This window comes from Schistocerca cancellata, chromosome 4 (assembly GCF_023864275.1).
Source record: "Schistocerca cancellata isolate TAMUIC-IGC-003103 chromosome 4, iqSchCanc2.1, whole genome shotgun sequence".
NCBI lineage: Eukaryota > Metazoa > Arthropoda > Insecta > Orthoptera > Acrididae > Schistocerca > Schistocerca cancellata.
In genome coordinates this window covers 586059856-586075966 of record NC_064629.1, presented here as the reverse complement: position 1 = coordinate 586075966, position 16111 = coordinate 586059856, and the positions used below count along the sequence as shown (strand labels likewise).

The 16111-nt window shown below is 42.3% G+C and overlaps 1 protein-coding gene across 8 annotated transcripts in view; it reads left to right on the top strand.

Annotated features, from left to right (window-relative positions):
* Nucleotides 1–16111, top strand: part of LOC126185115 (catenin delta-2) — a 491417-nt gene that overhangs the window by 427937 nt on the left and 47369 nt on the right. For all 8 annotated transcript variants that reach the window (XM_049927926.1, XM_049927928.1, XM_049927927.1 and 5 more), the window contains 3 exons: nucleotides 3808–4027; nucleotides 4241–4394; nucleotides 13170–13309. In XM_049927926.1, the coding sequence (XP_049783883.1) occupies nucleotides 3808–4027; nucleotides 4241–4394; nucleotides 13170–13309 (514 nt within the window). The remainder of the gene's footprint in view (nucleotides 1–3807; nucleotides 4028–4240; nucleotides 4395–13169; nucleotides 13310–16111) is intronic.

Sequence of the window (16111 nt, the reverse complement as noted above, 5' to 3'; positions counted from 1 at the left end):
GAGAGACAAGGCACAGGAGATATGTTTCTGTACAAGGTTGGGAGGGTAATTTGTCTGTGGAGGCCTCAGTGAGACCCTTGCTATATTTGGAGAAGGACTGCTGGTAACTACAGATGTGTTGGCCACAGGTGGCTAGGGTGTATGGAAGGGACTTCTTGGTAGGGAGTGAGTGGCAGCTGTCAAAGAGGAGGTATTGCTGTTGGTTGGTAGGGTTGGTATGGATAGAGATACTGACGCAGACATCTTTGAGGAGGTGGAGGTCAATATCGAGAAAGGTGGCTTGTTGGGTTGAAGAAGACAAGCTGAAGCAAATTGGGGAGAGGGTGCTGAGGTCCTGGAAGAATGTGGATAGTATGTCGTCGCCTTTGTTCCAGATCATGAAGGTATCATCTTTAAATCAGAGCCAGGTGAGGGGTTTGGGATTCTGGGTGATTAGGAAGGATTCCTGCAGATGGCCCACGAATAAGTTGGCATAAGATGGTGCCATGCAGGTGCCTATTCTGGGGCGCAGACTTGTTAATAGGTGATGAAATGTGAAGTAATTGTGGGTGAGGATATAGTTGGCATGGTGACCAGGAAGGAGGTTGCAGGTTGGGAATCAGATGGGGCATCAGGAAAGGCAGTGTACAATAGCACCAAGGCCAAGGGCATCAGGGATGTTAAAGTAGAGGAAGGTGGAATCAATAGTGACGAGTAGGGCGCTGTGTGGTAAAGGGACAGGGACTGCAGGAAGTCAGTGGAGGAAATGTTTGGTGTATTCTGATAGATGGTCCACGAGAGCAGAGCCCCTCTCAGTGGGGGCACAGTAACTGGCCACAATGGCATGTGATGGGTGGTTGAGGTTATGGGCTTTAGGAAGCATGTAGAAGGTAGGAGTGCAGGGAGTGGTAGGGATTGGGGGAGAGGGGAGAGGGAGGGAGAGAGAGGGGGGGGGTAGGTAGGTCCTGGGATGGGCCTGAGGATTTGAGGAACCCTCCCTGCAATATACACTACTGGCCATTAAAGTTGCTACACCACGAAGATGACGTGCTACAGACGTGAAATTTAACCGACAGGAAGAAGATGCTGTGATATGCAAATGATTAGCTTTTCAGAGCATTCACACAAGGTTGGCACCGGTGGCAACACCTACAACGTGCTGACATGAGGAAAGTTTCCAATCAATTTCTCATACGCAAACAACAGTTCACCGGCGTTGCCTGGTGAAACATTGTTGTGATGCCTCGTGTAAGGAGAAGAAATGCGTACCATCACGTTTCCGACTTTGATAAAGGTCAGATTGTAGCGTATGGCGATTGCAGTTTATCGTATCGCAACATTGCTGCTCGCATTGGTCGAGATCCAATGACTGTTAGCAAAATATGGAATCGGTGGATTCAGGAGGGTAATACGGAACGCTGTGCTGGATCCCAACAGCCTCGTATCACTAGCAGTCGAGATGACAGGCATCTTATCCGCATGGTTGTAATGGAACATGCAGCCACGTCTCGATCCCTGAGTCAACAGATGGGGACATTTGCAAGACAACAACCATCTGCACGAACATTTCGACAGCATTTTCAGCAGCATGGCCTATCAGCTCAGACACCATGGCTGCGGTTACCCTTGACGCTGCGTCACAGACAGAAGCGCCTGCAATGATGTACTCAATGACGAACGTGGGTGCACAAATGGCAAAACGTCATTTTTTCGAATGAATCTAGGTTCTGTTTACAGCATCATGATGGTCGCATCTGTGTTTGGCGACATTGTGGTGAACGCACATTGGAAGCGGGTATTCGTCATCACCATACTGGCGTACCACCCAGCGTGATGGTATGGGATGCCATTGGTTACACATCTCGGTCACCTCTTGTTCTAATTGACAACACTTTGAACAGTGGACGTTACATTTTAGATGTGTTACAACCCGTGGCTCTATCCTTCATTCGATCCCTGCGAAACCCTACATTTCAGCAGGACAATGCACGACCGCATGTTGCAGGTCCTGTACAGGCCTTTCTGGATACAGAAAATGTTCGACTGCTGCCGTGGCCAGCACATTCTCCAGATCTCTCACCAATTGAAAATGTCTGATCAATGATGGCCTAGCAACTGGCTCGTCACAATACGCCAGTCACTTCTCTTGATGAACTGTGGTATTGTGTTGAAGCTGCATGGGCAGCTGTACCTGTTCACGCCATCAAAGCTCTGTTTGACTCAATGCACAGGCATATCAAGGCCCTTATTACGGCTAGAGGTGGTTGTTCTGGGTACTTATTTATCAGGATCTATGCACCCAAATTGCATGAAAATGTAATTACATGTCAGTTCTAGTATAATATATGTGTCCAATGAATATCCGTTTATCATCTGCATTTCTTCTTGATGTAGCAATTTTAATGGCCAGTAGTGTATACTATGTTCCCATAATCCCACTGTCCTCAAACATTGTTAGTCCCCTTTCCTGCTCCCACTCTAGCACTACTCAGCCTTCTATTCCACTTGACCACACACGAGTCTCTCTATCTCTCTCTCTCTCTCTCTCTCTCTCTCTCTCTCTCTCTCTCTCTCTCTCTGGCTTTTCTACTTCTCTCCTTTCAGCTCCCTGCCCCCCCCCCCTCCCCCCCCCCCCCTTATACCTTCCAACTGCACCTAGTACCACTACTCTGTCGTACTATATCCATGCATGCCGCAGAACATTGTATTTTGCAGTGGCAAGCTGCTGCTGCTGCTGCTGCTGCTGCTACTGCTGCATGTCTACTACTTATCATTTCCACTTTGTTTAAATGATGTGAATGATTGTAAACCACTTCCCATTTCAGAAGAGAGAAACTTCTTTTTTCACTGACATCCTGTTTTAGTTATTTGTTAGGTTGTGTTCTTTTGTCTGTGCTGAGTGACAGCCAAACAGAGGGAAACATTTTGGAATCAGAATCCCAAGCAGTTTCACTTAAAACACCAAATTAATTGAAAATATTGAATTGTTGTGGTTTACTTTTTTCTTTCAGCATCACTGCCCCTTGTCTGGACTGACACTATTCTAAGCCTGTTGTAACTTTTCCTTTCAAAAGTCCCCATTTCCTCTAACCTTTCTTAATGTTTTACTAGTTAAAGGAGCATACAGCTCCAATAGGTGACTTTTTGCCATCCTTAGTGAATGTTTGTGTCTAACATACACAATTTCATAGTTTTGTGATATTTATTTAATAAAAATGTTGCTTGTTTCATAGTAGGTCATTCTTTTCTTTGAAGTTAATAAATTTTTCTGTCAACCATGCTTCTTATAGAGCCAGTAATCATACAATAGAAAATTACTTCTTTTTTTTTAAAAAAAAAAAAGTAGGATATTGCACTTTTGTTCTTCAGTGACTGGTGTGTTTTATTATTTAATAATGAAATATAGTGCATATGGACCAGTTTTCATAAATGGATATCTTTAAACTTATTGAAGTGTATGTGATAATTACAGCAATTAGTGTGGTCATATGTACTTGCCTGTAAGAAGTGTGAAAATTGTCATACAGGTGCTAAAACTCTGCAGACTGCCTATTCCTGTGTGACTGACTGTATTAGTTCAGTATGTCCAGGAGTATGTTTGATTTTGTAATTCTTTAACTGTAGTATTACTTACATATTTGCCATAACTATTCTTTGTCATTATTAAATAATAAAATGTCACAATTTAGTGTTTCAGAATAACAGTGCTTCAGTTTTACATGAATGACTACTTCAGAATGAAGGGCAGCTCACAGTTTGATGTCTACTACCTTGTCATTGTTTTGTCAGTCTGTGCATGTGTTTGTGATAGCACTGTTTTGGTTTCAGGCATGCGATGGCGGGATCCTAATCTGACTGAAGTTATTGGATTCCTCAATAATCCAAATAATGTAATAAAAGCTAATGCAGCTGCATACCTCCAGCATTTATGCTACATGGATGACCCAAACAAGCAAAAGACAAGATCATTAGGTGGCATCCCACCCTTAGTTTCACTGCTTTCACATGAGAGTCCAGATGTGTACAGAAATGCATGCGGAGCCTTACGGTAAGTATACCCAATCAGAGAAAATTTTCTTTCTTTCTTTTGCAGTATTTATGTTCTGTGTTTTTGAAAGCAAGTGCACATAAAAGGACATACATAATTTTAGAAACGGTGTCAGCCATTTTAGACAATATTTTTCATTCATACTTGATCAGTAACCATAAGCAGTTTAATGGTAGTCTTACAATTTACATGTGTAACTATATTTTTGACCAGGAATCTCTCATATGGAAGGCAGAATGATGAAAACAAAAGAGCTATTAAAAATGCTGGAGGGATACCTTCGCTAATTAATTTGTTACAGAAGTCATCAGATTCTGAAGTAAAAGAACTGGTGACTGGAGTTCTGTGGAATTTGTCCTCATGCGAGGTAAGACTCATTTTCCTCTCTTAATCTGGTGTTCATTTACTTATATTTCTAACATAATCATAACGTTTCTAAATTTCAACGTTTTATAATACAAAGTGTAGAGTTAGAAATACCTGAGTAGTGGTAATCTGTGCATCTCCCTCCGCCGCCACCACCACCACCACCACCACCACCATCACCACTTGTCCCATACATCCTTCCCCATTTCTTTTTTGCTTTCTTTACTACCAAGTGATCACAGTACTAATACACATAATATACAAGTAATCAATATGTCTAGTATTTTAGAACTTTTAATGATGGGTGGAGGTTTCTTTTAAATTTTCATTTAATGCTGCACTTTTGACTGCTAAATGGGATATGGGTCATTGTGATTTATATGATGATAACAGTGAATGAATGAATGGATGATCATAAAGTTAAGAATGGATCATTCACTGCATGTGAATCCATGTTTTCTTCTGGAAGAAAAATTATTGCCTCTTTAGGGAACTGTGTAGTAGTAATTTTGTGTTGGCTTGATGTGATGGTCGGGATGCACTGATTAGGTTTTGTGAATCTCTCTTTCTCTCTCCATCTCTGCATAACTATTGCAACCTATATGCAATTGAACGTGCTTAGTTCAGTAAAACCCTTTTTTCATGAATCTCTGGGGACCCAAACCTTTTTTTCTAGAGCATGAGTTTTCCTTAAAAGGGAATTTTGCTCTGTAACACACGAGAAGTGACCCAGAGTCATAATTCAAATGTGTTCAGATGATAAAAGTGCAATGTAATTATAAACTTAACAGTATCCTGTGTCACAGATTTAAATGCAATACACACGTATATATCATCACAGGTTTAACAGAACACTATTTTTTTTAACTCAAGAAGAGTTCTTTTTGTTTTGTCCTTCCAACATATTGTAGTGATGGAAGTTGTTGCTCCAGTTGGTTGACGTTAGTTAGAACTGATTTGTCTGCATTGAAATTGACTTTTGCACAATTGCTACTCCAAATTTGGCTTTAAGAGAGTGCATTAAGTCAATATCCAATGCCTCTAGATGGCTGGTGCTATTTGGAGAAATGAAAACATTATTTACTTTTGTCAGAAATGATGTTTTCTTGGAATGTACATAGCACCAGTCAATGATAAATACTACTTTCCTCTCTGCTGCACCCATCTCGGCATATAAACCTCAGAGAAATCATGTGAAGATTTGATGTCATCCAGGCATTGCTGTTGTACTCACAAGTACAAGGCAATGTTTTATTGGTTTTGAAACATATGGGAATATTAAATATTCACATCTTTAATGGAGGCAGTGTCTCACTTCCTTCTCTATTTACAAGCTATATATAATTTACTTATTTGTGTGTGTGTGTGTGTGTGTGTGTGTGTGAGAGAGAGAGAGAGAGAGAGAGAGAGAGAGAGAGCGCACACGGGGTGGGGGGAGGAGTCTGTCTGGGAGAGGGGGCCAGGAGAGAGTGAACGCAGTTTTGACAGACAGACAGACCTGTCTTATTGAGCATATGGTCTCCCACATCATCATCATCATCATCATCATTTTTTTTAATCGACTTTTGGCTGGTGCCACAGCTTTTATAGGTATATACACCTTTGTCCTCCAGTTGTCTTGAGTAGCTAGTTCGAAAACACAAATGCAGTTGAAATATTTTAGACCTTGTAACTACAAAAAGACCTGACCTTATTGACAATGTCAGTATAGCGACAGGGATCAGTGATAATGGTGTCGTCATAGCAATGATGTTTATGAAGGTCAGTAAATCCCTCAAGAACACTAGGGGAGTGTTTACACTGGAAAAAGCAGTTATGCAGTTGTTAACACCCTACTTAGTCAGTGAATGGACATCATTTAGTTCTAATATGATTGATGTAGAGGAATTATCAGCAAAGTTTAAACTGTTTGTAAATTGTGCTCTGGAGAAGTATGTGCCAAACAAGTGGATTTAGGATGGAAAAGACCCACCATGATGTAATAACAAAACTCTGAAAATGCTCAGGAAGCATTTAAAAAATCATTCATGCAGTAGGATCATATGGACATACCATCCTTTGACTGTTGCAAATACTCCCATATGGAGGACATAGAAATGGATATACTTGGCATTGGAAACAAATAAGTCACCAAGCCAGGACAAAATATCAGTTCAGTTTTACAGGTAGTACTGGATGGCATTGGCTCCTTACATATCATTCATGTAGCATGAATATCTTTCCCAGCACAAAGTCCCAAATGACAGGAAAAAAGTGCAATAACGCAGTCGTGTCGCAAGCAAAGGGCAACATCCAAATAAGAAATCTCTTCAGTGTATACAATTCCTAAGTCACTGGTCCTGAAGTGCCTAATCTTGATGCTGCTGTAGAAGTGGGCCATGACCAGTCAGTGCAGCGCTTGTGTCCTCTTCACATAGAGGCCGCTACCATGCATTGTTGTCCTATTGGGGGTGGGGGGGGGGGGGGGGGGGGGGGGGGTTGGTTGGTCAGTGTGCAATTGGCTGATGTCTTCTTTACAACCCTCTCTTCTCTCTCATTTCCGACTGGCATGCCAGCACTTGACTTTACACCGTAACATTCCTCTCCTCCCCCCCCCCCCCCCAAAGCAACAGACTGTCATCACATAGGCAGATTGACAACAGGGGGGGAGGCAGGAGTGTGGATGCTCTGAGGGACTGGAAGCTGTGGCTGCAGGGGACATCCGGCCTTCGCTCGACGGAAACGTCCCCCAGAAAATGACCAGAAGGGTGCACGTCCACCTCCTGAGGCCCATAGCAAGACGTAGAAGGTGTCGACTGCTGCGGCCTATGAGGGGGGGAGTGTCCAATTCCATCAGTAGGATGAGAGGAGGTGTAGGAGGCAAAGGCTCCGTCTCGGTGGGGTCATTCCATGGTGTCGTGATGACACCCTCTGGCGGCTGCTGTGGCCATGCTGTCCTCGGGATCTGTGAATCTGGGGGAAGAGATACAGAAGGATATTCATGCACGTGACAGTGGCAAAGTTGACTGTGATGTCGGCACTGCAATCCATCTGGTCCTGAAATGAGATACATGCATGCGCCAAGTCGACAAAGGATCTCGCCTCATGCCCACCATCTGCTGCTGCTAAAAACCCTTAAAAAAAAAACAATATCATGCGGTGTGAAGCGATACTTGCAACCTTCCTTCAGCTCCAGTGCTGAGGGGGGTGGAGCAGGTGGGGTAGTGTCAGATGGCAGCATCCGTGAAGCAATTCCGCTGGCGATGGTCCATCTCATGGATGTGAATGATACGAGGTGAAAACAGTTGCAGTACTTGATCCCTGGTGTGTGTGTGTGTGTGTGTGTGTGTGTGTGTGTGTGTGTGTGTGTGAGTGAAGTTTGGGCATCTGATGCTTCAAAGTTCTGACAAAACGTTCCACTTTGCCATTTGACTGTGGATGTAACGGTGCACTAGTTACATGCTGTATGCCATTGCGTTCACAGATGTTTCAGATTCATTTGATGTGAACTGAGGGCCATTGTCTGACACTGAGACAAGCCTTTGAAGCAAAATATAGAGGACAACACCTGAACTGTGCTACGTGACATTGTCGAGTTCATTGGCACAGCAAAAGAAAACTTGCTATAAGAGTATACCACAATCAACCAACGAGTGTTCCAAAAATGTCCCACAAAGTCCATGTGCACACGCTGCAGTGGTGATTGCAACTTATGCCAAGCAGAGAATGTTTGTAGTGGAGTGGAGTGATTTTCCACACATGCATGACACTGTGATGTCATCTGTTCTATTTGGGTGTCCATACCTGCCAAGTACAGTGTTGATGTGCTGTTTCATATGAACAATCCCCCAGTGTCCTTGGTGAAGTAACTGCAACACTTCTTGTTCCAAAGCTTTGGGAATCAGCTCATGTGACTGTCCACTGTAATTTTGAACAAGAATCACACCTTTCTGTGCAGCGAGGCTATGCTGACATGCAAAGTATTGGGGTAATACAGAATGATGAGCATCAATGTGACAACAAGATGCAGCAGAAGCATCAAAGTCTGTATTAGGGCCAATCGGAAGATGTGAAAGTGCATCCGCGTTACCATGTTGAGCTGTCGGACGATACACAATCTCGTACTGATATTGAGGCAACAGCCAAAGCTCATCATTGCAATTTTCGGGCAGTTTGTACAGGAATCGGCTTCATCAGATGAAACAAGGACTGCAGTGGCTTGTGATCCATTACTAAGTAGAATTTTCTGCCATACAAATAGTGGTGGAATTTGGTGACACCATACGCAATTGCCAATGCCTCTTTCTCTATTTGTGAATAGTTACACTGAGCTTTGGCCAACACTTTTGATGCGAAAGCAATAAGCCTGTCTTTGTCACCAATTATGTGCAAAAGCACTGCACTGATTCCATAAGAGGAAGCGTCAGTTTGCAACACTACTGGTTTTTCAGGATAAAAATGAACCAACATTGATCACTGAGAAATGCATCGATAAGTTTTTGAAAAGGGTCTTGGCACTCATTCATCCAAATTGGACATTTTTGTGGCGCAAGTGATGCAATGGAGCTGCGATTTGTGCAGCATTCAGTATGAATCAAATATAATAGTTCATTTTCCCTAAGACTGACTGCAATTCTGCGACATTACAAGGAACTGGCAGATTATGTATGGCTAACAATTGTGGCCAAAGCAGATGGACACTGTGAGTGTTTATGATATGGCCAAGATACTGCAACTCAGGGTTAAAAAATCATACTTGTCCAGTCTACACTTTAGTCCTGCATCAGATAACACATGAAACAAACCATGCAATTTTGCAATGTGTTCTTCAGGTGTGTAATCTGCTACAACAATATCGTCAAAATAGTTTGAACAGTTTGGTACTTGTGTAGTAAGCTGTTCCAAATACCTTTGGAAAACGGCAGGTGCGGAAGCACTCCAAAAGGCAAACGCAAATATTTAAACAAGTCCAAATGAGTGTTCACAACACATAATTTTTGAGATTCTTCATCTAGTGGTATTTGAAGATATGCGTCACACAAATCAATTTTTGAAAAGTAGTGACCAGCACCTAATTTGACCATGAGATCCTCAGGGTGTGGCAATGGATAAGTATCAGTCACGGTTTGTGGGTTGACTGTAGACTTTGTCAACACACAGGCGAATGCGACCTGACAATTTGGGGAGCAAAACCTGTGGACTTTGCCCACTGACTAGCTTGTCGGGGTGTAATAGCTCCGCTATCTTCCAATTTTTCAGTTTAGCTGCCACTTTGTCCCGTAACTCAATGGGAACTGTTCTGGCCCGGCAAAATTTCGGCTGAGCATTGTCTTTCATAGCAATATCTGCAACAAAATTATTAGCCGTGCCTGAACCTTCAGCAAAGAGTTCAAGGAATTCTTTCAGCAAGCTAGCTAAACTGTCTTTTGCATTGAATGCAGACACTGACAACACATTGTCCTGAATTTTAAAGCCAAACGAATCAAGGCCAAATGTTTTCTCACAATTGTGTGATTTTAGCACAGTGAAAGTTACAGATTGTGTATGCAAGCAATACATGGCTGGCAGTGTACATTTTCTGAGAACGGGAATGTGTTGTCCATTATAAGCAGTCAGGTGCATGCTAGTTTGAGACAGTTGTGAGGAGCCTAACAGTTCATGTGTGTTATGATTCAGCAGTGTAACACAGGCACCCGTGTCCATTAGAAATTTCACATGTTTTCCACTAATATGAAAATTAACGAAAAGTTTGAGAAACTGTTTGCTTGCTAGTTTTGCTAATGCCTGCAGCAGGTGTTGATTACACTGCATTTATGACATGGGCCTTGTGACTAGATTTTTATGAGTGGGCAGAATTCTTATGGTTGTTCCATTGCAAAGATGTGGATTGTATGTGACCTTTCTTGGCACAAGCATAACACTGTGCTTGTCTGGATGGGCAGTCTTGGCGTTGGTGCTGTGAATAGCACCGAGGGCATAACTTTATTCTGTTCGTCTGTTTAGAGAGCTGTTGCCATGTCATGGAGAACTGTTTACGTGACGTGGCGCGCAGATCCTGTTGCTACCTAATGGGCTGGTCGCAAGCAAGAGACGACTCAACCTGACAAATTGGTGGCTGCTGAAATTTATTGGCCAACACAGCACCTGAGTCGTACTGATCTAGTATTTGCACTACATGTTGAGATGATGGATTGGACTGTTGGAAAATCTGTTCTTTAAGTCTGTCATGAGTTACATTGTACACGATCACATCACCCAACATCACATCTAAGTATAAAGCACCACAAGCACATTTGAATTTGCATTTCCTGGTCATACCCTGCAAATCTGTTACCCACTCATGATAAGTTTTTTCTAACCGTTTCTTGCAATTAAAGAATTGGTACCTAGCTGCTACCACATTCACTTGTTGGTCATAATAGTTAGTTAGCAAATCTGCAACCTAATCATGGGAAAGTTCCCTGGGAGTAGTGCTAGGGAATAATTTCTGAATAAGGGGAAACACTGCACTTCCTACTGTTGACAATAAATAATGCAGTTTCACAATATCTGGTACATTGTGAGCAATTACGTGAACTTCACACTGTTGCAACCACTCAAGCCACTTTTTTACTAAACTGGTTAAAAGGTGGTATGGCACTCAGAGCTTCAGCCGGTGTTGTATTTTGCACTGTATTTGTTTGATTCGCCAGGAGATGCTGTACCATGTTTAGCATTGTGATTATTTGTTGGGTCTGAAACTGAAACATCCGTGTTAGCTGTGTTGCATCTATCACTTGCAGCTGAGGTGCCTGAGCAGGGGGTGGGTTGCTCATAGTGGAAAAGACAAATGCAATAAACAGACAAGGCAAGCAATAAAAATAAGTACAAAAGCAAAGAAAATTTCTGCAATGCCCACTTGAAAACACTGATTATCAAAATCACTATAAGACACACTGTTAAAGCAAGTAAACACACCCCTCCAAAGAAAAGTCAATGTAGAATCTAGGTGCCAGCAAAACACAAAAGAAAATCCGTGGCCGCCAGGCACTGGGTTCTTCTTATAACTTGTTGCCAATGTTGAACCCTGCCTAGTTGTCAAAGCTGGCATGTCTAGGAAACCTGGTTCTCAGATCGCTGGACAACAATTCAAGCAAATTGTATTGAAGAGTTTTATTACGAAAAGAATCGATAACAATACTTAACTTTGACAGTAACACAGAAGTGTTGCAAGCAAAGGGCAACATGAAAATAAGAAATCTCTTTAGTGTATACAATTCCTAAGTCGCTGACCTTGAAGTGCCTAATCTTGATGTTGCTGTAGAAGTAGGCCGCAATCAGTTGGCACGGCACGTATGTCCTCCGCCATCATGTTGTCATCCTGTAGAGGGGTCAGTCAGTGTGCAATTAGCTGACATCTTCGCAGCCCTCTCTGCTCTCTTGTGCCGGTGCTTGACTTTACACTGTAACACCTATATCCTTAATGCTGGGGTGCTGCAGAATTCTTGAACAATTTTAAGTTCAGATATAATAAACTGCCTTCAGGCAGAAAAGCTTCTCTTCCAAATCAACATAGATTTAGAAAGCACTGCTTGTGTGAGACTCAGCTTGTCATTTTCTCGCACAATACCTTGTGAACTATGGATAGAGGGCAACATGCAGATTCAATATTCCTAAATTTCTGGAAAGCTTTTGACACAGTGCCCCACTGCAGACTGTTAACAGAAGTCTGAGCATACAGTATAGGTTTCCAGCTATGTGACTGGTTTGAAGACATCGTAAGTAATAAAATCCAGTATGTTGATGTGAACAGTGAGAGTACATTGGAGACAAGGGTATCGTTAGGAAGTGCCCCAGGGAAGTGTCATAGGATTGCTTTTGTTCTCATTGTACATAAATGATGTGATGAACAGGGTGAGCAGTAGTCTGTGCCTGTTTGTTGATTATGCTGTGGTATATGGGCAAGTACTGTCGTCGTGATTGTGGAAAGATACAGGATGACTTTGACAGAGTTTCTGTTTGGTGAGATGAATGGCAGCTTGCAATATATGGCAAAAAATTTAATTTAATGCATATGAGTAGAAAAAAAATCTGCTAATGTTCAAACACAGTGTTGGTATGAAACTTCCTGGCAGATTAAAACTGTGTGCCCGACCGAGACTCGAACTCGGGACCTTTGCCTTTCGCGGGCAAGTGCTCTACCAACTGAGCTACCGAAGCACGACTCACGCCCGGTACTCACAGCTTTACTTCTGCCAGTACCTCGTCTCCTACCTTCCAAACTTTACAGAAGCTCTCCTGCGAACCTTGCAGAACTAGCACTCCTGAAAGAAAGGATATTGCGGAGACATGGCTTAGCCACAGCCTGGGGGATGTTTCTCATTCTGGAAACAGAACTCCTAATATATTAATTCCTGGTCTGTCTTTCTTCAACCAATCATTATTATAAATGTTCCTCATTATGAAAACAGAAAAATCTGCAGCTGTCAGTTATCATCACCTTAGTTCTGCAGCAAGTGTAAACTTTCCAAAACTGAAGGGGACATTGACATCAAGTAATACTGTGATGTGAGCCAAGGAAAGGATTTTAGTTACTAATGTCATTATGTACAATATTGTAAAGCAGTTTAGTATGGTAACACAGAAGTTGTGTGTGTGTGTGTGTGTGTGTGTGTGTGTGTGTGTGTGTGTGTGTGTGAGAGAGAGAGAGAGAGAGAGAGAGAGAGAGAGAGAGAGAGAGAGAGCAAGGGGGATGGCATGTTTATGTATCTACATTTATTCTTCTGCTCTGTTCTGTATAATATTTATTATCTTCCAGGACCTAAAAAGATCAATAATAGATGATGGCCTTGCAGTGATTGTGAACCATGTTATTATCCCTCATTCTGGCTGGGATTCCACATCATCTGGTGAAACATGTTGGTCAACAATATTCAGGAATGCATCAGGAGTTTTGCGGTAAGGATTGGAGTTCCAGTTTTATTAAAGAATTAATGAAAAATTTGAGCAAATTGAATGTGAGGGTTTATTCATACGCCTTTTGCTTTTTCTCAGTTACGTGCTGTCTGATATGACACAAATACGAGGGTAATCCCAAAAGTAAGGTCTCCTATTTTTTATAAGTACAGAACTCTATTTCTGTGGCAGTTGGTCACACTTTTATGAAGATTTCTTCACGCGCTGTGTGTAAACATGAGCACACCGCGCTGAGGTGCTCAGTCTGGGCTTGGCAGCCGTTGAGAATGGAGCTCCTGTTGGATGTTACCGCCAAGTGCAAATTGCGCGCAGTTATTCAGTTTTTGAATGCAAAGGGCACGCACCAATTGAAATCCATCGCCAATTGATGGAAGTGTATGATGAGTCGTGCATGGATGTCAAAAATGTTTGTAAGTGGTGTAGAGAGTTTGTAGCTGGTCAGACTAAAATTCACGACGAACAAAGGGGCGGAAGACTGTCAATTTCTGAGGAGACAGTGTTAAAGGTGAGCAAAGCATGCATGAAGATCGGCGGATCAACATGGCTGATCTCTGCATGTTGGTTCCTGAGGTTTCCTGAAGGACTGCTCACAGAATTTTAATAGAAACATTGAACTACCAGAAGGTGTGTGCAACATGGGTGCCACGAATGCTGATTGAGAACCACATGCGGCAGCAAGTTGATGCTTCCCGCACGTTTCTTCACCACCTTGCAGCCAAACAGGACAACTTTCTGGACACAATTGTCACAGGTGAGGAAACTTGGGCATACCACTTTACAGCTGAGACCAAGCAACAATCAAGCCAGTGGCGGCATCCTTCTTCACCAAAGCTGTGGAAATTCAAACAAAGGCAGTCTGCCGGTAAAGTCATGACAACCGTTTTTTGGGATCGGAAAGGTGTATTTTTGGTCGACTTTATGTCCACTGGGACCACAGTTAACACTGACAGGTACTCTGAGACTATGAAAAAAAAACTCAAACGGGCAGTTCAGAAACAGAGAAGAGGAATGTTGAGCAAGGGCGTACACATTCTCCATGACAACACTTGCCCACACATCGCTCGGCAAACCGTTGCTCTCCTACAACAGTTTCAGTGGAACATGATCACCCACCCACCCTATAGTCCTGACTTTTCACCCAGTGGGTATCACCTGTTCCCTAAGTTAAAAGAACATTTGGCCAAAAGTGATTCAGCTATGAAGACGAGGTGAAAGAAGAGGTTCATAACTTTCTGAACAGCATAGAGGCGAGCTGATATGACATGGGTACACCAAAACTGCCACAGTGTCTACAAAAATGCATCGACAGAAATGGTGGTTATGTCGAAAAATAGCTAAATGTTCTAGCTGTTAACTGATGTAAACCGTTGTAGAAATAAACGGGTACGTGTACTTACAAACAAATAGGAGACCTTACTTTTGGGATTACCCTCGTATTATAGGTAGTTGTAAAATTTTAATTATCATCTCAAACAAATCAGACTGTCGTCATGAAACTTGGTGATGGAGTTAATACTTCTCTGCATGTTCCCTCTTCCATGTGATGCATTTTTCCAATAATCGATGATTTGATGGGCACCTGGGTTGTAAGGAAGTCTGCCGTTTGGGTGTTTAGGAAATGTTACACCTTAATAATTGTGTCGTCGTCATTCTGGGAATGTCTACCACAGAGTGGTTTTTTCATCTGAGGAAAGAGGAAGAAATCAGTGGGTACCGCGTCAGGAGAATACAACATCCATCTAAGAAGTTCTAAAACTGATTTTATTTGTGGTGTATAAGCAACATCAGCACAGTAACCATGGTGGCACCTTGAAATGACAATTGTAAACAACAGATGTGCATTCAACCAGTCAGTTGTGAGCAGGCAATGTTAAATAGTGGACATGCACATAGCTCGTTAACATTGTTGTGTTACACACCGCAGTGGAGCAGTGTCTCAGAATCAAATGTTTGAGACATTCTCCAGAACGTTTTGCAGAAGAGAAAAGTGTGTGCGCAGTGTGCCCCACAAACCTTGACTCGTGAACAAAAATGGCATGTGGACGCCTGCTGCAACTTGATTGAAATGCAAAACATGGACAATTCTTTCCTGGAAAAAATTGTCATGTATGACAAAACTTGGTGGTTGTTGTTGTTGTGGTCTTCAGTCCAGAGACTGGTTTGATACAGCTCTCCATGCTACTCTATCCTGTGCAAGCTTCTTCATCTCCCAGTACCTACTGCAACCTACATCCTTCTGAATCTGTTTAGTGTATTCATCTCTTGGTCTCCCTCTACGATTTTTACCCTCCCTGCTGCCCTCCAATATTAAATTGGTGATCCCTTGATGCCTCAGAATATGCCCTACCAACCGATCCCTTCTTCTAGTCAAGTTGTGCCACAAATTTCTCTTCTCTCCAATTCTGTTCAATACCTCCTCATTAATTATGTGATCTACCCATCTAATCTTCAGCATTCTTCTGTAGCACCACATTTCGAAAGCTTCTATTCTCTTCTTGTCCAAACTATTTATCGTCCATGTTTCACTTCCATACATGACTACACTGCATACAGATACTTTCAGAAACGACTTCCTGACACTTAAATCTATACTCGATGTTAAAAAATTTCTCTTCTTTAGAAACGCTTTCCTTGCCATTGCCAGTCTACATTTGATATCCTCTCTACTTCGACCATCATCAGTTATTTTTTTCCCCAAATAGCAAAACTCATTTACTACTTTAAGTGTCTCATTTCCTAATCTAATTCCGGCAGCATCACCCGATTTAATTCGATTACATTCCA